The sequence below is a fragment of the Trematomus bernacchii genome, unplaced genomic scaffold (genome assembly GCF_902827165.1).
Source record: "Trematomus bernacchii unplaced genomic scaffold, fTreBer1.1, whole genome shotgun sequence".
NCBI classification, from domain to species: domain Eukaryota; kingdom Metazoa; phylum Chordata; class Actinopteri; order Perciformes; family Nototheniidae; genus Trematomus; species Trematomus bernacchii.
In genome coordinates, this window is record NW_022987700.1 from 172,295 (window position 1) to 198,985 (window position 26,691).

The window sequence follows — 26,691 nt, forward strand, 5'->3', positions numbered from 1 at the left end:
GCTTTGACAGCAACTACAAGCCGCTATAAGTCAGCGAACAAGGTGGGCAGCCGGCGGGAATGGAGAGCTGTGATTGGCCAATGCCTCCTGTGTGTAGGGGCATTGGGATGATTGAGGAACATACGGGAACACACACACACACACACCCACACTGTGTCCTGACAGGACCCTCGCTGTGCAAAGACAGGCCAAAGCAGTGTCTGATTGATGGTTCTTCCTGTCTGCTTCCTCCCTTCCTCCCCCCTCTACCTGATTGCTCTCTATTTCATTTCATCCTCTCGCCATCACTCTCACAATCCCTCTGTCTCTCTCTCTCGCTCTCTCTCTCTCTCTCTCTTTTTCCCATTTTCTGCTAAATTCTGCCGGCAGACATCCATCCTGTCACACCCATAGCTTTTTTTTTTTTTTACATCCTACTTATGATAATAGAAAATGTCACAATATATATTCAGTTGTCGCCCCAGCCTTCAGACGTTTCACATGACAGCAAAAGGAATATATTGCATATGCTAAAATATAGAGACTAGACACATATACATCCATATCAGAAATGTAGGCAGTGTGTTGTGGTGCTTTACCCGTCGCGGTCCATTATTCTTCAGCTCAAACACGTCCATTGTGTAGTTGACCCTGCGGCCATAGTGGTCAAACTGGACATTACCTGTTAATCCCTGCAGCCGGACCTGAGGACAGCACAGGAATAACAAACAGTATTAATTTACTGCACAGAAAGGGTGAAGGAAATACTGCAGCACATCCTTCAAAGGGGAAAAAACAAGCTTTTCACAAAGTGTTAAAAGACATTCAGAACGAGTTGTTGGCATATACAGTATGTTTTGTGCTATGCTGTTGTGCCACATGTGTTGTTGACATTTACATTTAGTGTTGATTTGAGTTTTGTTCTGTTATAACGCCTTGTGCTGAATGCTTTGGCAATATTATGTTTAAAATGTGGTCATGCCAATAAAGCCCCTTTGTATTATATTGTATTGTAGAAGGAGAACAGGAAATAATGATATGATGGTATGATATTTAAAGCTAGAAATGTCAAGTCTGTTTGAGAGTGATAGACAGAACTACAGTGATTCTGCAAAAACGCAGGTGGCTCAGTGACTACTGACTGAGTGGTTCAGTCAGTAGTGGCTTGGACTGTGAGCTGCAGGGTCGCCGGTTCAAGTCCCCCGACCAGACCTAAATATGGAGTGTGGACTGCTACTTGGAGAGGTCCCAGTTCACCTCCTGCCCTGCCGTGGTGCCCATCCCTCCCAATTATTATTATTATATTATACGTGTTGCTCCATGCACAAAACATGTAAACTGGGCAATCAAATGTTGCAGGACAAAATAATTGTGGCATTAATGCATTATTGACAATGCAATTTTGTTGTATGGACATGTAATTACTTAGGAGACAAGGCTGTAATAACTGCATCCTCAATTACGTATTTCTTCTGGATTAAGGTGTTTATTGTGAGGTAAAGTGGACCAAAACAAAAGTGCTTGGTTAGATTAGAGAAACGTCTTGGTTTGGCTTAACATAAGTATGTTTGTTATGTAAATAAAGGAAGGGGTAACAAAAATGGATTTCAGGAGATGTTGAGCTCTTTCTGTTTGAAAAAAACCATAGATTGGACTGATAATGTTAGAATTAATGACACTACACCAGTGCATATTGACCACAACATATTACTATATCTACTGGAAAACTGTGTGGGACTCCTTTGAATCCTACTTAAAGGAAAGGAAACACGTTGTTCCTATAGGTATCTACACATCTGAGTTGACAATAATGATATGTGGGGTTCCTCAAGGCTCTATCCTGGGGCCTCTTCTCTTTAACATCTACTTGCTACAACTGATTCAGATAATGGAAAACATCAAAATAAGATACCATAGCTATGCAGACAACTTACACATTTACATAACAAGCACTGAGTAAGTGCATTAAACCAATCAATGACTGGATGTGCCAGAACTTTCTTCAATTAGACAAAGATACAATTTAGGTAATTGTTTTTGGAGCCAAGAAGGAACGAATAAAGTCAGCGCTGAGCTTAAATCGGTTAAAAACAATGGGAAAAGCCAGAAATCTAGGTGTATTCATGGACTCTGACAAGAATTTAAAGTATAGTCACATTGAGAAAATTACAAATTCACCCTACTATCACCTTAAGAATATATCTAGGATTAAACGACTAATGTCTTTTAGCAGGATTTGGAAAAACGGTCATGTTACAGGTATTAAAACAGGAAGGAATTGGTTAAGTATTAAAGCCTGCCCCTTGAATAATTTGATTGATTGATTACAACTCAACAGATTGCAGTTAAAAGCTGCGAATTACTACTTTTAAGTAAACTTACTGCCTTCGCTACGCATGCTACTGTAGGAAATATCTAACGTTTTTTTTTTTTAGACAGCATATAACGTCAGTCTGTTATTTTAGGGGTAGTTTAGTTCAAATCAGGAGGAAATCTCTCCTTTTGCCTCTCTCTCTCTCACCTGTTTGAGGGTGCGCTCCATATCGATTCCTTGGTTCCACGGGGCGGCGGGGTTAGCGAGACAATCGCCAGCGTTTCCCCGTCTGGAAATATCTACTTTCTGCCGGCGGAGATTCCTGAACGCCTCGGCCATCACCATCACCCCGTCATAGGTCAGCGCTGACGTGTACTGAGGAACAAAGAAGAGAAAATAACTGAACATCACAACAACACTGGTTTGGGGAGTAAAAGGTTACATGTAACGAGATTACGTAATCATTTTTTATGTCAAATATAGTGGTTTCTTTCTACCTACCTACCTACCTACCTACCTACCTACCTACCTACCTACCTACCTACCTACCTACCTACCTACCTACCTACCTACCTACCTACCTACCTACCTACCTACCTACCTACCTACCTACCTACCTACCTACCTACCTACCTACCTACCTACCTACCTACCTACCTACCTACCTACCTACCTACCTACCTACCTACCTACCTACCTACCATATTTTTAATATCAAACATATTGGTTTCTTCTTTTCTATGGTTATATTGTTACGTTCACTTAAGTCAAAAACATCTGATTGTTGTTTATTGTCTCTTGTTATTATTTTGCATCATATTTGATAATGAGGTAATCCGAAACTAACGGAATGTAGTTATTGTAACAGATTAGATTTCTAAAGTAACCCTCCGACAGGTGTTCAACAACACAGACTTATTGGATTTATTTAAGTGGAAACAAAACCCCAGCACCATGTGATTTTGTAAATTACAGTCTTTAGCTCCCTTGCTGTTCAGTCTGTTTTGGTGTATATACAATACACACACACACACACACACACACACACACACACACACACACACACACACACACACACACACACACACACACACACACACACACACACACACACACACACACACACACACACGCACACACACACACACACACACACACACACACACACACACACACACACACACACACACACAGAGTTCCTGCAGTGCCTCGTGTTGCAGAGGAGCAGCACTTTCACTCATTATTTCTGCAAAAGGAAAGGGCATATACTCACTTTCATTCTCCCCTAATCCTTATTTGACCTTGATTATTTGCATCGAGACAAATCCCACTACCTGTCACGAGACATATTTCCCTAAAGCTCACCTCCAGAGAGGCAGGAAGATGGAGAAAAGAGGGGAGAAAGGCGAGTGTTTTGTCCAGAACGGGAAGAAGTCTGGCATTAATTATCCCGGCTATCAGGAGTTCATTAACTTTGCCTCCAGCTCGGGGTGGATCCTATTCATTATCCCACCGCTCACTGTGACATTATGGCGCTCTGCTGCTCTCTATTCCCATGCTACTGTTTGACAAGCACGCCTAAAGAAACACACACACAAACACTGGAGGTGCAGAATAAACTCATGAAAGGCAGGACTGAATACACACTGCTAATACAGACGTATAATTATTTATTATTAAATAATGATTGTCTCTTTGATTGATTCTTTCCGTGGTCAGTCAGATGACGAAAGCCAGACTTAAAGCCATTTATAAACTAAACAAATGTGTAAAACAACAAAAAAAGAGTAAAAATACCAGGTATAAATAAATGTTAAAATCTTGATCGGCTATTTAGCTAGCGAACGTTAGCTATCTAGCTAACTACAGAACGTTAGCAATGTATTTTACAAGCTAACTAGCGAATATTAGCAATGTAAAAGCTGGCTAGGTCACGTAAGCTTTCTACCTAACATGCTTGCTATCGAAAGTTAGCTATCTACTTTACAAGCTAGATTACGTTCAATTTAAATCTAACTAGTTATCTATCTTATAACAAGCTAGCTGGATAATATTGGCTATCTAGCTAGTTATGGCCAAATTACTGGCTCTCGTAATTTAAATTTGAATTATTATTTGATTACATGTGATTAAATCTGCAGTGAAGACCTGTGTCTACTGTTCAGGCAGCAACACATTGTTTTTAAGACAACTGGCTTCTTTCACACAGCTTCTTAAGTCTTAAACATGGCTTTCAATTCCCAAATATGTGTTATCTGGATGAACTAATCATACATTGGTAATCTGAAATGGTAAGTCTCCTGCCTTATTTAAAAACTAAACAAATGTGTAAAACCACAAAACAATGCTTAGGAATACCAGGTGTGAATGCAAAGATCTTGGTCGGACAGCACTGATGCTATTTAGCTAGTGAACGTTAGCTATCTAGCTAGCTAGAGAACGTTAGCTATGTATTTTACAAGCTAACTAGCAAACATTAGCTATCTAAGAAGCTGGCTAGCTTACATTAGCTTTCTACCTAACATGCTTGCTATCGAAAGTTAGCTATCTACTTTAGAAGCTAGATTACGTTCGATTTAAATCTAACTAGTTATCTATCTTAAGTTAGCTACCTATCTATCAAGCTAGCTGGATCATTGTTACTATCTAGCTATGGCAAAACTACTGGCTCTCTTGAATTTAAATTTGAATTACTATTTGATTTCTTGCAGTGAGGACCTGTGTCTATGTTCTGGCAGTGAGAGCAAGTATAAAAACATTGTTGACGTGTGTGTTGACGTCTCTTTCACAGAGCCAGAAGTCTCAAACATGGCTGTAAATTCCCAACTTTGTGCTATTTGGATAAACTAATCACATATTGGTAATCTAAATGGTTAGTTTATTTTCTTTTAAAGTGTTATTATTTAATAATAGCTTATTAAAAACCTTAAAAGCTGTTTATCTGGCAGTTAAAGGTTGGTAAAGACGGTAACGCTATGCAATGTAATAGCAATTACGCTTTAACAGGAAGAACCAACACAAAATGTTACTTTTATGTTATTGGATACCTGTCAATGTAAATAGGTTGCTAATGTATACCCCTGTAATTATGTTGTGATGTCCTTTTGTTTTCTGTTTGTTTTTATGTGTAACTAATGTACCGCAGGTCTCCCTTGAAAAAGAGATCGTTGATCTCAATGGGATTTTTTAACCTGGTTAAATAAAGGCTACAAACAAACAAACAAAAATAAGGCACTATGGAAACGCCTTAGAGCAGTTGAAGCATGAGGTGAATAGAAAGATAACTTTTGTGAAACCACAGGAATCTCTCATTAGCTCACTACCTGCTGATTGCTGTTACTTTCAAACAGCAGGCATTGCATTTGTCTTCACAAAGTGAGTTAAAGCTGCCGGGGGAAAGCCCAAACTCACCGCTGCTGTTAATATATCAGGAGAAAGAAACCGCGCTGTGGACAAACTTAATGGGGGAGCCGAGTAATTTAGTCTGAGTGGATTTTCCAGGAGTGAGAGAGAGAGCAATTTATCAAGAAATGGAGTGGGGATACACACACACACACACACACAAACACAAACACACACACACACACACACACACACACACAAACACAAACACACACACACACACACACACACACACACACACACACACACACACACACACACACACACACACACACACACACACACACACACACACACACACACACACACACCGTCATGTGATATCGCCCTGTGGTGTAAACTTTTAATTTGAACCCCCTGAATCCATCACACACACGACACACTACACACTGCCTGACTCACAGCGTTTCCACTCCACTGCTTCTGGATTTTAAAATATAAATCTTAGTTGGACACAGATCTGCTCGGAGGTTTTTCTGACCACCGTGGCGTGATGCCTTCTTGCCCCAGTGCCATTTTAAATCCGTGTGCAAGAGAACAATGTGGGTCAATCTGTCACATCTGTGCTGTAGGAAAGCGTTGGACGAGATGGAGCAGATCGCTGCTGTGTGCACACGTTTTATCACAGTTTGCTATTTATTATTTTTTGCATTAAGTCAGTTTTTAATGCAGTTCTGTGCGTGTTGTGTGCTCACCTTGCACATTATTATATTCATCTTATCTGACACTGTTCTGTTCCTGGTGTTATCTTTCTTTGCTGCATCTGCTGTTTTCTCGCTGTTGCAACAACTCCAGTCACCTCAGGAATTATTAAAGCACAGAAAGCATGTGCAGTAATTCACACGACTATGCACCTTTCTTTGAATGCATACTGTACGTTTTTGCACTGTGAAGTCCGCTGATCTTGCTAAGACTTATCATCTTATATCAAGCCAAACTGAACTCTGTTTGAATATAATGTACCATGCAAGAGCTGCTTGTTTAAAAAGGTCCTTTTACCCTTTCCTTTGTATCAACCTAGACCTTATTACTGGCTTTATGTACCATTAAGCACTAACACAAGATCATTGTATGGTTATTTTTACAGAGTAATTTGTCATTTTCTTAATAAATAATGTCTTTTTTTTCTTCAGAATTGTATTATTTTCAATATAATATTTTTGCTTTAAGAACTGGATAATGGTTTCACAAAAAGTTCGATAGTTGCTGCTTTACTGTAAATCAAATTCATTCCTGTGTTTATGCACCATTATACACCAAAACCAATCATTGAATCGGCACTAATTCTAATCCCTAAAATACCCCAAAATCCCCTCCCAAAAAACAGACAAAGTGCATTACCGTTAGACATACCTTGGGGGGGGCGTCGGAGCCGGGGTACTCCCTCTGGTCCAGTTTGTTCCAGCGCTGCATCAGCTTTATGACCATGGGGTTACTGAAGTCCACCAGCTGGAAGCCCGTCACGTTCGCTCCGCCGTGCATAAAACGCTCCAGATTAATGTCCTTAAAACCCTGAGGAGAGAAACCAGAGAGAAACCAGAGAAAACGCTGAATCCAGGGACAGAAAAACTGGAAAAAATGCGCTCCAGATTAATGTCCTTAAAACCCTGAGGAGAGAAAAGAGAGAGAAACTGAATCCAGGGACAGAAAAACTGGAAACAAATCAAATGACTTCTTAAATTCCAGAACATTATGTTTAAAAAGCCCCCAGTACGCTTTTATCCTTTCCTTTATATCAACCTAGACCTAATTCCTGTGTTTATGCACCATTTTAAACTCAAACAAGGTCATTTCATGTTTTTTTTACAGAGTAATTTGTTTTTTTAGAATTGTATTATTTTCAATATAATATTTTTTTAATTTTAGAATTTGTTAATGGTTCAAGCCATGCATGAAACTCTCCAGATGAATGCCCTTAAAACCCTGAGGAGGAAACGAGAGAGAAAACACAGAAAAACTGAATCCAGGGACAGAAAAACTGGAAAAAAATATATAAAGGAATTCTTCCATTCCGGAACACTGTGACATCACTACGGAACACTGTGACATCACTACGGAACACGGTGACATCACTACGGAACACTGTGACATCACTACGGAACACTGTGACATCACTACGGAACACGGTGACATCACTACGGAACACTGTGACATCACTACGGAACACTGTGACATCAGTACGGAACACGGTGACATCACTACGGAACACGGTGACATCACTACTGAACACGGTGACATCACTACGGAACACTGTGACATCACTACTGAACACGGTGACATCACTACGGAACACTGTGACATCACTACAGAACACTGTGACATCCCTACGGAACACTGTGACATCACTACGGAACACTGTGACATCACTACGGAACACTCGACACCAACACACAGAAAATTCAAAAATATATTAAAAGAGGCCCTGTTATGCTTTTTGAGTAACGCCCTCCATCACTATGTAATGATCGGGCTCCTATTGGCTAGCGCTCCAACACATTGTACGTACGTGATAGGCTATTTTTGTATTAGTTAATAATCTGAATATGTAAAAAGCTGTCGGATAAATGTAATGGAGTTAAAAACACAATATTAGCTTCTGAAATGCAGAGGAGTAGAAGTATAAAGTAGCATATATTGAAAAAACTCAGATATATAAAGACACATTAATTGGACACTTTTGTTTACTTCTCTAATACAGTGACATCACTACGGAACAATCCCGCTCCAATTGGCTAGCGCTCCTACACATTGCACGTGATAGGCTAAAGGGGGCGGGACATCTCTAAGAGGTTGACCAATCACAACAGAGCCGGCCAGCAACCAATCAGAGTAGACTGGGCTCTGGTTTCAGACGGGGGGTGAACAATTATTATTATTTGTATTATTATGATCAATTTATATATTTATTTTTTATTTATTTTACAAGTGTTACTATTAATTTTATATATTATTATTATTATTATTATTATTATTAATAGTAATAATAATAATAATAATAATAATTATTATTATTATTATTATTATTATTATTGCCAAGATATTTCTTTATTTAATTATTATTCCTTTCATTGCCAAAATATGCTGTAGCTATCTTACACATGACAACATAGCCGTGGGAACATGTTTCAAATGGGGGGTGCTGTGGGGATGACACCAGGGCTGGTTCTGACCAATGGGCTGCCCTATATGCAAGATTTTAGCTGGCAATGAAAAACCTCTAGACCAATACACTACAAAAAGAGAAACTTATTGACATGGTGGACAGTTTATATAAAAAGGCTTCAAATGCATTCAGTATTGTATGAACATGTTTTAATTGGGGGGTGGACGTCACATCCTCTAGGGGGGTCCGGGAAGATTTTTTTTTTTTTACATTTTAAAGTAAAATGCTTCAATCTGGTGCACTTTGAGCGCCCAATTACTAGAGACCTGATCTAGGGGGTACAACTTTAAAAACCCATATGATTCGAAAAAGATCGGTTTACATTTTAATAATCAAAGAAGTATGTGTATATCCGAAGGTCTCCCTTGAAAAAGAGATCGTTGATCTCAATGGGATTTTTTAAGCTGGTTAAATAAAGGCTACAAACAAACATGTGAACATAACCAATAATGTACCATAGCCAATAACAAATACATGTAACTTGTTTTATTTTTGTTGTTCATTTAGCCTACATCTTATTTTACCAAGTTAACATTTATTTATTCATGCATATTTTTTAATCTCTCCAGTTTTAAACGATATGTTTGGTTTACTGTCCTATAGACTATAGTATACACTGGAATGATTTCAAACCTGTTTTTATTTATCCTAATAATTATAAAGGAGTGCCTTGGTTACATTTTCCAAACCGTTTGAGACCCACGGAGATAACTGAGACTAAAGTGAACTATCTAAACCCTCAGAGTCCTTTACCTCACTGAGCCTCTCAGGCTGACAGGAGAGAACTCTCCCTCCACATTATTGTAGAAACAGCTTCTTATATCCGTTAGCGCAACCGAAGCTAACAACAATCCCCGCCGGTAGCCTACCGGTGAGCCCTCTCTCTCTCTCTCACTTTGGCTTTGAGCTGCGGGCGCCTGATAAGCAAACATCCCCCACTTTCATCACTTACATCGTACAGGGCAAATGGAAAATGTAACCAGGGTGAAAAGGGTGTTATCTTTACTTAATTATGAATGTTGTTACATCAAGGCTGAAAATTTGTTTAAAAAAAAATGATATTTGTATTATATTTCCATTTAATCTTGTGGACGTGCAGATTCCCTGTCCTCCATCAGGGGGTGCTGCAGCACCCTCAGTACCCCTACTTCCCACGGCCCTGCATGACAATACAGCCTTTACATCTTGACATCGTTGGACAATAAACACACAGAAAGCACAGGAACATTTGGGAGTGAACCAAATGTTGGAAATAAAGAGAGAAATACAGGAAAGAAATGAAGTGACAGACAAATGAATATATTCCTCACCAGGTTGGCCATGATGTAATGGTAGCCTTTGACATGTTTCCCCACGCTGACGATCTGCAGGGAGCCAAGCACAACTCAACGTTAATGTGAGTGGATTACAGCAGAGCATACGTTAATTACAGTAAATGATGCGTGTGACAGGTGTGTGTGTGTGTGTGTGTGTGTGTGTGTGTGTGTGTGTGTGTGTGTGTGTGTGTGTGTGTGTTGTTTAATCCATGGAAGATCGGACGTCTAAACAAATGAACAGGCAGGCGTGTCACCGAGGAAATAAACACTTCACGCTTTCAGAGACGTGCCAATGCTTCTCGACACTCCTACGCAACACACACACACACACACACACATACACACATACACACACACACACACACACACACACACACACACACACACACACACACACACACACACACACACACACAAAGAGCTGACATCTGCTGGAAAATCCTACTGGACGTCCGGTTAATGCGGGCGTCAATTAAGATGAAGACACAGCTGCGATATGCAAGATTTCAAATCAAACACACTCACCTTATATTGATCTGTATCACAATTATAATACAATAACACACTACTGAGACGTTTAACATCTATTAGTCTACAAAGTGGTGCAGGAATGAGTCCTCAACGTAAACATTTGACAGCATTTTAGCACTTCCTGTCCTTCACCTGGAAGTCAATGTTTTTTTTTGTGTGTTTTCGTTGTTTGCTTGAAATAAGGTCTAAAATGTGTAATGGTTTATCCAGAAGGTCATTCTGTGCATAAGAGATGATAATTAGAGGATGTATTAATGCCAGTGATCTTTGTAAAACAGGACGTTTATATTGAACCTTCTGCTGAAGCCTTTATGTTAATGATGACATTTACTGTAACGCTCCACATCTGACTTTAGTGTTTATTCAGGTTCGAGAGCTTTAACATTAACATTGCTGATGTATTTAGTGCTTTTAAACTTCTCGGACATTCATTTTAAAAGCCATGTTTTTGTAAGGTTACAGGGGATTTATTGGCCGAAATGGAATATAATATATTCATAATCATTATGTTTTCATTAGTGAATAATTACAGGAAGCGCTGAATGGGATGTGAGTCATTTGCTCAAAATGAATCTTTTATGTAAATAGAGTTAAAAAAAGACCAAGTTTGGCTAAGATTGGGCTTAAAATTAAAATACAATTCATGACAACGACAACCTTACAAATATTCAAAGAAGATGTAAAAAGTACCGTTTTCTTGATTAAAGTTGATAAAAACTCTCTTGTTTCACGTTGTACCTTTAAACTCTGCAGCTAAGGTACAGTTTCTCACACATGAGCCTGCAGCAGGTTAGCTTCCCGTCTGTAAATGAAACAGGTTTGTTTTCACAGATCTCGTGCTCTGACATTCAGAGAAACATCTGGAGGCTCGTGAGCCTCGTTCTGACCGGCTGGAAATAAGCAGCTCATGAGGTCAAATGACAGATCCTCGTTCTGCAGAGGAGGAGCTGGACAGATGCAGAGATGAAAACACCATGAAATAGATCCAGGACTTGGGAGGGTTACATGTCGTCTGTTACATTTAACATATAGGAACACCTGCCTTTCATAAAGCACATTCAGGCAGTAGAACCCTTAAAGTATGATCCTACAGAACAGCTCTAAGAGAAGAGAGAACATCCGATCCTTTACAACAAACACTAGATGCTCTTTTTAGGTTTGAACTAACTCTGTAATCCTGATAGAAACCTCCAAATGCCTCTTTGTCAGGGAATCAGTTACCAGTGGTGTAAAGTAACTAAGTACAAGTGAGTACTTCTACTTTTACTCAAGTACAAGATCTGAGTACTTCTACTTTTACTCAAGTACAAGATCTGAGTACTTCTACTGTTACTCAAGTACAAGATCTGAGTACTTCTACTGTTACTCAAGTACAAGATCTGAGTACTTCTACTTTTACTCAAGTACAAGATCTGAGTACTTCTACTGTTACTCAAGTACAAGATCTGAGTACTTCTACTTTTACTCAAGTACAAGATCTGAGTACTTCTACTGTTACTCAAGTACAAGATCTGAGTACTTCTACTTTTACTCAAGTACAAGATCTGAGTACTTCTACTTTTACTCAAGTACAAGATCTGAGTACTTCTACTTTTACTCAAGTACAAGATCTGAGTACTTCTACTTTTACTCAAGTACAAGATCTGAGTACTTCTACTTTTACTCAAGAACAAGATCTGAGTACTTCTACTTTTACTCAAGTACAAGATCTGAGTACTTCTACTTTTACTCAAGTACAAGATCTGAGTACTTCTACTTTTACTCAAGTACAAGATCTGAGTACTTCTACTTTTACTCAAGTACAAGATCTGAGTACTTGTATTATTACATGTATTTCATTTGTGCATCAAATCCTCAAAAATGGTTCTTTATCAATATTAAAGGGTTTAAGGTCATTTTGGGCATAAATGATGATAAAAAGGTAGATATTTATTCCAGTGAAACAAAGATCAGTATATTATAGGAAGACGTACCTGCCTGAATTTATTGAGGCTACTTTCATTTTACAATATCATGTTTAACTGCAGTAGGTGGACACCTGATTTATTTATATCTAATATATTTTGAAGAGACCCCCATGTCCCTGCATGGCTCTCCTTGTGGAGGAAACACCTTTCATCTCCAACTAGGAAAGGATAGAAGGATGCATCTTTCTGTCTTTACGTCTCACCTGTTTCACTGTGAGCTGAAGCTTTACGTCTCACCTGTTACACTGTGAACTGAAGCTTTACGTCTCACCTGTTTCACTGTGAGCTGAAGCTTTACGTCTCACCTGTTTCACTGTGAGCTGAAGCTTTACGTCTCACCTGTTTCACTGTGAGCTGAAGCTTTACGTCTCACCTGTTTCACTGTGAGCTGAAGCTTTACGTCTCACCTGTTTCACTGTGAACTGAAGCTTTACGTCTCACCTGTTTCACTGTGAGCTGAAGCTTTACGTCTCACCTGTTTCACTGTGAGCTGAAGCTTTACGTCTCACCTGTTTCACTGTGAGCTGAAGCTTTACGTCTCACCTGTTTCACTGTGAGCTGAAGCTGAGATTGATCCACTTTGTACTCTTACTGATTGCTCTGTAATGTCGCACAGCTCTCATCTGTTCTGTGCTTTAAAATATATATATAAATAAGAATATTCTGTGGCAGGGAGGAGTAGAAAGACTCCTACACACATCTGTAAAGAAGTAAATAACTGACAGATGTCAGCGAGGAGATTTGCTGAATAATTGAACATTTACAGAGACACCTGTCGCCCGGGGGAAACAGGAGGAAGAGGAGGAAGAGGAGGAGGAGGAGGAAGAAACATCATATTCTGAGTGTGTTTGTGCCAAACCGCTCCACCGGAGATCAGAACAGACTGTTTACTCTAATGAGCAACACAGACTGACAGTTTGTTAAGTATTCATTTCTGTCATTTCTGTTCAGTAGCGCTGCATGATTTGGAAAAAATAACTAATGGCTATTATTTGGATATAATTAGAGAGTGTATCATTTTAGACTCATTATTCCCATTCAGAATACATATATTTAATAATCTGATCATTAAAATATCAGCTCACGGTTTGATCTGCAGATGCTTTAATAAAACTAATTGAAAGAGCAGTTTACTGGAATTACTACCAAAATAATGAAATTACTTTCGCTCATTTCACACACGTACGCACGCACGCACGCACGCACGCACGCACGCACGCACGCACGCACGCACGCACGCACGCACGCACGCACGCACGCACGCACGCACGCACGCACGCACACACACACACACACACACACACACACACACACACACACACACACACACACTGTGAATGCAAGTGGATTTTTTAAGCAACAGTAGTGACAAAAACATCTGAAAATACTCAGACAGTAAAAGTCCTGCCTTTACATTTTAGTTAAGTAAAAGTGCAAAGTATAAGAATCAAAATATACTTGAAGTAACAAAAAGGAATGCGTAATTGTCCATCACCTAAATGAAGTTGATTTGGAGGTAAAACAAAGTGATGATCCCTGAAGCACAAATCCACTTTCAAACCTGTTAATAATAACGGCTCAAACCTAAATGCAGTGTAAAGGTAGCTTCACCTGTTCCAGCATGTTCTGCAGCCGCTCGGCCTCGAGGTCGATCACAAACTTCTTCTCATGCCTCCGGTCCAGATCCTCCAGCAGCCGGCGGTAACTCGCGTCGTTGAAGCTTTCCACGCAGATGGCGCTGACCTGCCAGTTGTTTTGTCCCGCCTTCTCCATGATGGACTGCAAGATGGCGTATCCTGAAGCACACACACAGGAGGAGAATGAAAACAGGGAAGAGTATCTGAGGATCATTCACTGGATCATAATGCATGATGAGACTGTATTAGTCAATAGGTGGTGCAGGAGTGAGTCCTCAAACACTGAGTCAGAATGTTCTCACTTCCTGTCCCCTTGTCTGGAAGATAATCGTTTTACTGTGTTTCTATTGTTGTTATCCTGATAAGAGGTCTGAGGTTAACACAAGTTGAAGAGATTTTAACATTTTGTTCTACGACATAAAATACATCAGTAAATACCCCACTGGTGAATTTGAAAACGGCGGTTGCTAACAAGTGTCTAAAGGAGACGACTAAACGTCATCACGTCCAACATTAGCCTCCTTTAGCTTAGCGGTGTCGACGTGAAGTCATGTGACCGTGCTGTAACTTGCAAACTGGCTTCAATTTACACAAAATCCTTGGCAAGATGAACCCTTTCAAATCCAAAAGATGCCCTCTAAATATAAATATGTTATGTTTCTCCAACCAGACCCTGTCTTTCTGTCCAGTCGAGGAGCAGGTGGTGTAACACTCAACTCTTTTGGGGGTCTCGCTGTCATGTTTGTGTCTGAAGACGACGAGGAGAGGAAGAGCAGCAGGAACAGATGTCCCTCTTAAACGTTCCCTCCTGGAAGCCATCACAACCTGGCAACCCGTCTCCCTTTGCTCCCAATTACAAGATTAACCCGCACTCTGGCATCCCGACCCCCCCCCCCCTCCACCTCGCTCCCCATTAGAGGGAGGTCTGTGCCAGCACGCACGCACGCACGCACGCACGCACGCACGCACGCACGCACGCACGCACGCACGCACGCACGCACGCACGCACGCACGCACGCACGCACGCACGCACGCACGCACGCACGCACGCACGCACGCACGCACACACACACACACACACACACACACACACACACACACACACACACAAGGACAAAGCGAGTCTTGTCCAAACTGAACGTTTTTACTTTATATGAATATAACAGTTTTCCAACAAGAACGGTAGAAGACGGGAAAACGCACTCGACATACTCGTATTCATTTCAAAACATAACAGGTAAAGAGCGAGAGCAGGACACATACTTGCACTTCAAAATGAAAGCATTTCCTGTCAAACATTTCACCCTGACAACATAATGACAACAGAATGACAACAGCACTAACACATGAATGAAGTGGATTTAAAGTAGTGTCAAAAACATCAGAAAATACTCTGTTACAGTAAAAGTCCTGCCTTTAAATCTTATTTGAGTAAAAGTGCAAAATATAAGAATGAAAATATACTTAAAGTACCAAACGTAATGCGTAATAGTCCATTAAACGAGTGGATTATGATCATTGATGCATTCATGTGTTCATAGCTGCTTATGGTGGAGCTCATTAACATATTACGTACCAATGTTTACGTATAAGTTGATTTATGGATCAATCAACTATTAACACTAACATTTAATCATTAATAATTCATTGATGATTTTAAACACAAAGAAGGCCTTATAATGTTTTGTCCCTTATCTGGAGAATCAGTGTTATATATTTGTATTAGCTAATAATCTGAATATGTAAAACGCTGTCGGATAAATGTAGTGGAGTTAAAAGTACAATATTATCTTAATAAAGACTTTGTTGAACATGAAAGCATGGACTCTTTACCCAGGGAGCGGCAGGTTATACATCCTTCTGATTTCTCTCAAAGGAGGAAAACAGCTGAAGCATTTTATTTATTATCTTAACGTTTACTTTGTGTCTACCTGCACAGAGACGATATATATGTCACTATAGTGGTGTGGAAATACCCCTGGTTAGCAGAAGTCATGTTGTGATGCTCAGAGGAGACGATGTGCTCAGAGGAGACGATGAGACACTAACCTGAACGTGTCATTAAGAGTTGCCCTTTATGCTTTCTAACGATCTGCAGTAAACCTTTTCTCTATGACAGCACACTTTAGAGGAACAGCACATCATGAAGGTGCATTACATGTCATGTTTCTAACAGTATACTTCCTACATATTCTGAATCCCTCCTTGCTTCCTTTCTCCCTAGTGTTGACTCCTCTCCTTCCTCTCCTTCCTCCTCTCTTCTTTCCTTTTTCCTCGTGTTTTCTGTTTCCTTACCTCTTGTGTACTTTCCTCCTCCTTACTACTGCCTTGGCTCCTCTCTTTTCATTTCCCCTCCTCCCTCCTTGTTTCTTCTTCTTCATTTCACATCTCATCTCTTTCTCTCTCTCTGTGTGTGTGTGTGTGTGTGTGTGTGTGTGTGTGTGTGTGTGGGTGTGTGTGTGTGTCTGTGTGTGGGTGTGTAATCTCTGTGGTGTGTGTGTGTGTGTGTGTGTATCTGTGTGTGTGTGTGTGTTGGTGTGTGTATCTGGTGTGTGTGTGTGTGTGGTGGTTGTGTGTATCTGTGGTGTGTGTGGTGGTGTGGGTTGGTGTGTGTTGTATCTGTGTTGTGTGTTGTGTATCTGTGGTGTGTGTGTTGTGGTATATGTGTGTGTGTGTGTGTAATCTGTGTGTGTGTGTGGTGTGTTATCTGTGTGTGTGTGGTGTGTGTTGGGTATCGTTGTGTGTGTGTGTGTGTGTGTGTGTGTGTGTGTATCTGTGTGTTTGTGTGTGGTGTGTATCTGTGTTGTGTATTGTGTGTGTGTGTGTAGTGTCTGTGTGTGTATTGTGTGTGTGTAGTGTCTGTGTGTGTATTGTGTGTGTGTATTGTGTGTGTGTGTGTGTGTTGTGTTTGTGTGTGTGTTTGTGTTTGGTGTGTTTTTTTTTTTGTGTATCTTGTTGTGTTGTGTTGTTTTTTTTGTGTATCTTTTGTGTGGTGTTTTGTTGTTTTTTTTGTTTTTTTTTTTTTTTGTTTTTTTTTTCTTTGTTTTTTTTTTTTGTTTTTATTTTTTTGTGGTGTATCTGTGTGTGTGTGTGTGTGTGTGTGTGTGTGGGGTGTGTGTGTGTGTGTGTGTGTGTGTGTGTGTGTGTGTGTGTGTGTGTGTGTGTGTGTGTGTGTGTGTGTGTGTGTGTGCTCACAGTGATAGTAGAGGAAGCTCCACAGCTCCTCCTCCTCTCATTGACGGAGCTCAGCCATGCGTGTCTCATTTTACATTTCAGTCAATACTGCATGAAGCCAGTGCTGCAGCCCAGAAGCCTCTGAAAAGCACTTGCATGTACACATAAAAGACAATAACACACACACATCCAAGTCCTTTTAAAAGGATGTAGATATATAAAGACTGCAATGCAAACACTCCTCTAGAAACCCAAATTAGCACTTTGGGTGAATGTGATCTAATTATATCTAAAAGAACAATGGTTTCTTTGCTTTTCTTGCAACATCATAGCCTTGTAATTGTTTGCATTGTTTAATTTAAACTATAGGTTGCAGGTGAAATGAATGAAATCATTAAGACCAGACCAGATCATTACAATTAATAAACGATATTTCTATATATTTTTGCATTATTTAAATTGACAAGAAATCTGCCTTTCAATACTACTGTAGGACTTTTGGAGAAATGTCAAAATAATACTTCGTTTTTAGGAAACAATCCAAAGAAAACTCCCTTTTTGTACATGCAGCAGTGAGGACTATAACTCAAGGTCATCTGGACATTTCTCTTTGTTAAATCAAGAGAGTGTTTTATCGCATTCAAAGTCACTGTTTCCCAGTTTCAGGATGATTTCAGCACCATGGAGAGAGACATTCATTACAGGAGCACCAGAGAGGAGAGGACTCTTTAAAGTAGAGACACTACTTACTGATATACACCTGAACATCAGCAGGAGAGGACTCTTTAAAGTAGAGACACTACATACTGATATACACCTGAACATCAGCAGGAGAGGACTCTTTAAAGTAGAGACACTACATACTGATATACACCTGAACATCAGCAGGAGAGGACTCTTTAAAGTAGAGACACTACATACTGATATACACCTGAACATCAGCAGGAGAGGACTCTTTAAAGTAGAGGCACTACTTACTGATATACACCTGAACATCAGCAGGAGAGGACTCTTTAAAGTAGAGACACTACATACTGATATACACCTGAACATCAGCAGGAGAGGACTCTTTAAAGTAGAGACACTACATACTGATATACACCTGAACATCAGCAGGAGAGGACTCTTTAAAGTAGAGGCACTACTTACTGATATACACCTGAACATCAGCAGGAGAGGACTCTTTAAAGTAGATACACTACATACTGATATACACCTGAACATCAGCAGGAGAGGACTCTTTAAAGTAGAGACACTACATACTGATATACACCTGAACATCAGCAGGAGAGGACTCTTTAAAGTAGAGACACTACATACTGATATACACCTGAACATCAGCAGGAGAGGACTCTTTAAAGTAGAGACACTACAGACTGATATACACCTGAACATCAGCAGGAGAGGACTCTTTAAAGTAGAGACACTACAGACTGATATACACCTGAACATCAGCAGGAGAGGACTCTTTAAAGTAGAGACACTACATACTGATATACACCTGAACATCAGCAGGAGAGGACTCTTTAAAGTAGAGACACTACATACTGATATACACCTGAACATCAGCAGGAGAGGACTCTTTAAAGTAGAGACACTACATACTGATATACACCTGAACATCAGCAGGAGAGGACTCTTTAAAGTAGAGACACTACAGACTGATATACACCTGAACATCAGCAGGAGAGGACTCTTTAAAGTAGAGACACTACATACTGATATACACCTGGACATCAGCAGGAGAGGACTCTTTAAAGTAGAGACACTACATACTGATATACACCTGAACATCAGCAGGAGAGGACTCTTTAAAGTAGAGACACTACATACTGATATACACCTGAACATCAGCAGGAGAGGACTCTTTAAAGTAGAGACACTACATACTGATATACACCTGAACATCAGCAGGAGAGGACTCTTTAAAGTAGAGACACTACATACTGATATACACCTGGACATCAGCAGGAGAGGACTCTTTAAAGTAGATACACTACATACTGATATACACCTGAACATCAGCAGGAGAGGACTCTTTAAAGTAGAGACACTACATACTGATATACACCTGGACATCAGCAGGAGAGGACTCTTTAAAGTAGAGACACTACATACTGATATACACCTGGACATCAGCAGGAGAGGACTCTTTAAAGTAGAGACACTACATACTGATATACACCTGAACATCAGCAGGAGAGGACTCTTTAAAGTAGAGACACTACAGACTGATATACACCTGAACATCAGCAGGAGAGGACTCTTTAAAGTAGAGACACTACATACTGATATACACCTGAACATCAGCAGGAGAGGACTCTTTAAAGTAGAGACACTACATACTGATATACACCTGAACATCAGCAGGAGAGGACTCTTTAAAGTAGAGACACTACATACTGATATACACCTGAACATCAGCAGGAGAGGACTCTTTAAAGTAGAGACACTACAGACTGATATACACCTGAACATCAGCAGGAGAGGACTCTTTAAAGTAGAGACACTACATACTGATATACACCTGGACATCAGCAGGAGAGGACTCTTTAAAGTAGAGACACTACATACTGATATACACCTGAACATCAGCAGGAGAGGACTCTTTAAAGTAGAGACACTACATACTGATATACACCTGAACATCAGCAGGAGAGGACTCTTTAAAGTAGAGGCACTACTTACTGATATACACCTGAACATCAGCAGGAGAGGACTCTTTAAAGTAGAGACACTACATACTGATATACACCTGAACATCAGCAGGAGAGGACTCTTTAAAGTAGAGACACTACATACTGATATACACCTGAACATCAGCAGGAGAGGACTCTTTAAAGTAGAGGCACTACTTACTGATATACACCTGAACATCAGCAGGAGAGGACTCTTTAAAGTAGATACACTACATACTGATATACACCTGAACATCAGCAGGAGAGGACTCTTTAAAGTAGAGACACTACATACTGATATACACCTGAACATCAGCAGGAGAGGACTCTTTAAAGTAGAGACACTACATACTGATATACACCTGAACATCAGCAGGAGAGGACTCTTTAAAGTAGAGACACTACAGACTGATATACACCTGAACATCAGCAGGAGAGGACTCTTTAAAGTAGAGACACTACAGACTGATATACACCTGAACATCAGCAGGAGAGGACTCTTTAAAGTAGAGACACTACATACTGATATACACCTGAACATCAGCAGGAGAGGACTCTTTAAAGTAGAGACACTACATACTGATATACACCTGAACATCAGCAGGAGAGGACTCTTTAAAGTAGAGACACTACATACTGATATACACCTGAACATCAGCAGGAGAGGACTCTTTAAAGTAGAGACACTACAGACTGATATACACCTGAACATCAGCAGGAGAGGACTCTTTAAAGTAGAGACACTACATACTGATATACACCTGGACATCAGCAGGAGAGGACTCTTTAAAGTAGAGACACTACATACTGATATACACCTGAACATCAGCAGGAGAGGACTCTTTAAAGTAGAGACACTACATACTGATATACACCTGAACATCAGCAGGAGAGGACTCTTTAAAGTAGAGACACTACATACTGATATACACCTGAACATCAGCAGGAGAGGACTCTTTAAAGTAGAGACACTACATACTGATATACACCTGGACATCAGCAGGAGAGGACTCTTTAAAGTAGATACACTACATACTGATATACACCTGAACATCAGCAGGAGAGGACTCTTTAAAGTAGAGACACTACATACTGATATACACCTGGACATCAGCAGGAGAGGACTCTTTAAAGTAGAGACACTACATACTGATATACACCTGGACATCAGCAGGAGAGGACTCTTTAAAGTAGAGACACTACATACTGATATACACCTGAACATCAGCAGGAGAGGACTCTTTAAAGTAGAGACACTACAGACTGATATACACCTGAACATCAGCAGGAGAGGACTCTTTAAAGTAGAGACACTACATACTGATATACACCTGAACATCAGCAGGAGAGGACTCTTTAAAGTAGAGACACTACATACTGATATACACCTGAACATCAGCAGGAGAGGACTCTTTAAAGTAGAGACACTACATACTGATATACACCTGAACATCAGCAGGAGAGGACTCTTTAAAGTAGAGACACTACAGACTGATATACACCTGAACATCAGCAGGAGAGGACTCTTTAAAGTAGAGACACTACATACTGATATACACCTGGACATCAGCAGGAGAGGACTCTTTAAAGTAGAGACACTACATACTGATATACACCTGAACATCAGCAGGAGAGGACTCTTTAAAGTAGAGACACTACATACTGATATACACCTGAACATCAGCAGGAGAGGACTCTTTAAAGTAGAGGCACTACATACTGATATACACCTGAACATCAGCAGGAGAGGACTCTTTAAAGTAGAGACACTACATACTGATATACACCTGGACATCAGCAGGAGAGGACTCTTTAAAGTAGAGACACTACATACTGATATACACCTGGACATCAGCAGGAGAGGACTCTTTAAAGTAGAGACACTACATACTGATATACACCTGAACATCATCAGGAGAGGACTCTTTAAAGTAGAGACACTACATACTGATATACACCTGAACATCATCAGGAGAGGACTCTTTAAAGTAGAGACACTACATACTGATATACACCTGAACATCAGCAGGAGAGGACTCTTTAAAGTAGAGACACTACATACTGATATACACCTGAACATCAGCAGGAGAGGACTCTTTAAAGTAGAGACACTACATACTGATATACACCTGAACATCAGCAGGAGAGGACTCTTTAAAGTAGAGACACTACAGACTGATATACACCTGAACATCAGCAGGAGAGGACTCTTTAAAGTAGAGACACTACATACTGATATACACCTGGACATCAGCAGGAGAGGACTCTTTAAAGTAGAGACACTACATACTGATATACACCTGAACATCAGCAGGAGAGGACTCTTTAAAGTAGAGACACTACATACTGATATACACCTGAACATCAGCAGGAGAGGACTCTTTAAAGTAGAGACACTACATACTGATATACACCTGAACATCAGCAGGAGAGGACTCTTTAAAGTAGAGACACTACATACTGATATACACCTGGACATCAGCAGGAGAGGACTCTTTAAAGTAGAGACACTACATACTGATATACACCTGGACATCAGCAGGAGAGGACTCTTTAAAGTAGAGACACTACATACTGATATACACCTGAACATCATCAGGAGAGGACTCTTTAAAGTAGAGACACTACATACTGATATACACCTGAACATCATCAGGAGAGGACTCTTTAAAGTAGAGACACTACATACTGATATACACCTGAACATCAGCAGGAGAGGACTCTTTAAAGTAGAGACACTACATACTGATATACACCTGAACATCATCAGGAGAGGACTCTTTAAAGTAGAGACACTACATACTGATATACACCTGAACATCAGCAGGAGAGGACTCTTTAAAGTAGAGACACTACATACTGATATACACCTGAACATCAGCAGGAGAGGACTCTTTAAAGTAGAGACACTACAGACTGATATACACCTGAACATCAGCAGGAGAGGACTCTTTAAAGTAGAGACACTACATACTGATATACACCTGGACATCAGCAGGAGAGGACTCTTTAAAGTAGAGACACTACATACTGATATACACCTGAACATCAGCAGGAGAGGACTCTTTAAAGTAGAGACACTACATACTGATATACACCTGAACATCAGCAGGAGAGGACTCTTTAAAGTAGAGACACTACATACTGATATACACCTGAACATCAGCAGGAGAGGACTCTTTAAAGTAGAGACACTACATACTGATATACACCTGGACATCAGCAGGAGAGGACTCTTTAAAGTAGAGACACTACATACTGATATACACCTGGACATCAGCAGGAGAGGACTCTTTAAAGTAGAGACACTACATACTGATATACACCTGAACATCATCAGGAGAGGACTCTTTAAAGTAGAGACACTACATACTGATATACACCTGAACATCATCAGGAGAGGACTCTTTAAAGTAGAGACACTACATACTGATATACACCTGAACATCAGCAGGAGAGGACTCTTTAAAGTAGAGACACTACATACTGATATACACCTGAACATCAGCAGGAGAGGACTCTTTAAAGTAGAGACACTACATACTGATATACACCTGAACATCAGCAGGAGAGGACTCTTTAAAGTAGAGACACTACAGACTGATATACACCTGAACATCAGCAGGAGAGGACTCTTTAAAGTAGAGACACTACATACTGATATACACCTGGACATCAGCAGGAGAGGACTCTTTAAAGTAGAGACACTACATACTGATATACACCTGAACATCAGCAGGAGAGGACTCTTTAAAGTAGAGACACTACATACTGATATACACCTGAACATCAGCAGGAGAGGACTCTTTAAAGTAGAGACACTACATACTGATATACACCTGAACATCAGCAGGAGAGGACTCTTTAAAGTAGAGACACTACATACTGATATACACCTGGACATCAGCAGGAGAGGACTCTTTAAAGTAGAGACACTACATACTGATATACACCTGGACATGAGCAGGAGAGGACTCTTTAAAGTAGAGACACTACATACTGATATACACCTGAACATCATCAGGAGAGGACTCTTTAAAGTAGAGACACTACATACTGATATACACCTGAACATCATCAGGAGAGGACTCTTTAAAGTAGAGACACTACATACTGATATACACCTGAACATCAGCAGGAGAGGACTCTTTAAAGTAGAGACACTACATACTGATATACACCTGAACATCATCAGGAGAGGACTCTTTAAAGTAGAGACACTACATACTGATATACACCTGAACATCAGCAGGAGAGGACTCTTTAAAGTAGAGACACTACATACTGATATACACCTGAACATCAGCAGGAGAGGACTCTTTAAAGTAGAGACACTACATACTGATATACACCTGAACATCAGCAGGAGAGGACTCTTTAAAGTAGAGACACTACATACTGATATACACCTGGACATCAGCAGGAGAGGACTCTTTAAAGTAGAGACACTACATACTGATATACACCTGGACATCAGCAGGAGAGGACTCTTTAAAGTAGAGACACTACATACTGATATACACCTGAACATCATCAGGAGAGGACTCTTTAAAGTAGAGACACTACATACTGATATACACCTGAACATCATCAGGAGAGGACTCTTTAAAGTAGAGACACTACATACTGATATACACCTGAACATCAGCAGGAGAGGACTCTTTAAAGTAGAGACACTACATACTGATATACACCTGAACATCATCAGGAGAGGACTCTTTAAAGTAGAGACACTACATACTGATATACACCTGAACATCAGCAGGAGAGGACTATTTAAAGTAGAGACACTACATACTGATATACACCTGAACATCATCAGGAGAGGACTCTTTAAAGTAGAGACACTACATACTGATATACACCTGAACATCAGCAGGAGAGGACTCTTTAAAGTAGAGACACTACATACTGATATACACCTGAACATCAGCAGGAGAGGACTCTTTAAAGTAGAGACACTACATACTGATATACACCTGAACATCAGCAGGAGAGGACTCTTTAAAGTAGAGACACTACATACTGATATACACCTGGACATCAGCAGGAGAGGACTCTTTAAAGTAGAGACACTACATACTGATATACACCTGGACATCAGCAGGAGAGGACTCTTTAAAGTAGAGACACTACATACTGATATACACCTGAACATCATCAGGAGAGGACTCTTTAAAGTAGAGACACTACATACTGATATACACCTGAACATCATCAGGAGAGGACTCTTTAAAGTAGAGACACTACATACTGATATACACCTGAACATCAGCAGGAGAGGACTCTTTAAAGTAGAGACACTACATACTGATATACACCTGAACATCAGCAGGAGAGGACTCTTTAAAGTAGAGACACTACATACTGATATACACCTGAACATCAGCAGGAGAGGACTCTTTAAAGTAGAGACACTACAGACTGATATACACCTGAACATCAGCAGGAGAGGACTCTTTAAAGTAGAGACACTACATACTGATATACACCTGGACATCAGCAGGAGAGGACTCTTTAAAGTAGAGACACTACATACTGATATACACCTGAACATCAGCAGGAGAGGACTCTTTAAAGTAGAGACACTACATACTGATATACACCTGAACATCAGCAGGAGAGGACTCTTTAAAGTAGAGACACTACATACTGATATACACCTGAACATCAGCAGGAGAGGACTCTTTAAAGTAGAGACACTACATACTGATATACACCTGGACATCAGCAGGAGAGGACTCTTTAAAGTAGAGACACTACATACTGATATACACCTGGACATGAGCAGGAGAGGACTCTTTAAAGTAGAGACACTACATACTGATATACACCTGAACATCATCAGGAGAGGACTCTTTAAAGTAGAGACACTACATACTGATATACACCTGAACATCATCAGGAGAGGACTCTTTAAAGTAGAGACACTACATACTGATATACACCTGAACATCAGCAGGAGAGGACTCTTTAAAGTAGAGACACTACATACTGATATACACCTGAACATCATCAGGAGAGGACTCTTTAAAGTAGAGACACTACATACTGATATACACCTGAACATCAGCAGGAGAGGACTCTTTAAAGTAGAGACACTACATACTGATATACACCTGAACATCAGCAGGAGAGGACTCTTTAAAGTAGAGACACTACATACTGATATACACCTGAACATCAGCAGGAGAGGACTCTTTAAAGTAGAGACACTACATACTGATATACACCTGGACATCAGCAGGAGAGGACTCTTTAAAGTAGAGACACTACATACTGATATACACCTGGACATCAGCAGGAGAGGACTCTTTAAAGTAGAGACACTACATACTGATATACACCTGAACATCATCAGGAGAGGACTCTTTAAAGTAGAGACACTACATACTGATATACACCTGAACATCATCAGGAGAGGACTCTTTAAAGTAGAGACACTACATACTGATATACACCTGAACATCAGCAGGAGAGGACTCTTTAAAGTAGAGACACTACATACTGATATACACCTGAACATCATC

At 40.1% G+C, this 26,691-nt stretch overlaps 1 protein-coding gene across 1 annotated transcript in view; it reads right to left on the bottom strand.

The window, feature by feature from the left end:
- LOC117490064 (glutamate receptor 4-like) overlaps positions 1 to 26,691 on the bottom strand; it is a 107,611-nt gene that overhangs the window by 75,422 nt on the left and 5,498 nt on the right. The window contains exons 3-7 of the mRNA XM_034139653.1: positions 14,284 to 14,468; positions 10,169 to 10,222; positions 7,049 to 7,207; positions 2,501 to 2,668; positions 579 to 683 (exon numbers count right to left, since the gene is read on the bottom strand). Coding sequence (XP_033995544.1) covers positions 579 to 683; positions 2,501 to 2,668; positions 7,049 to 7,207; positions 10,169 to 10,222; positions 14,284 to 14,468 — 671 coding nt within the window. The remainder of the gene's footprint in view (positions 1 to 578; positions 684 to 2,500; positions 2,669 to 7,048; positions 7,208 to 10,168; positions 10,223 to 14,283; positions 14,469 to 26,691) is intronic.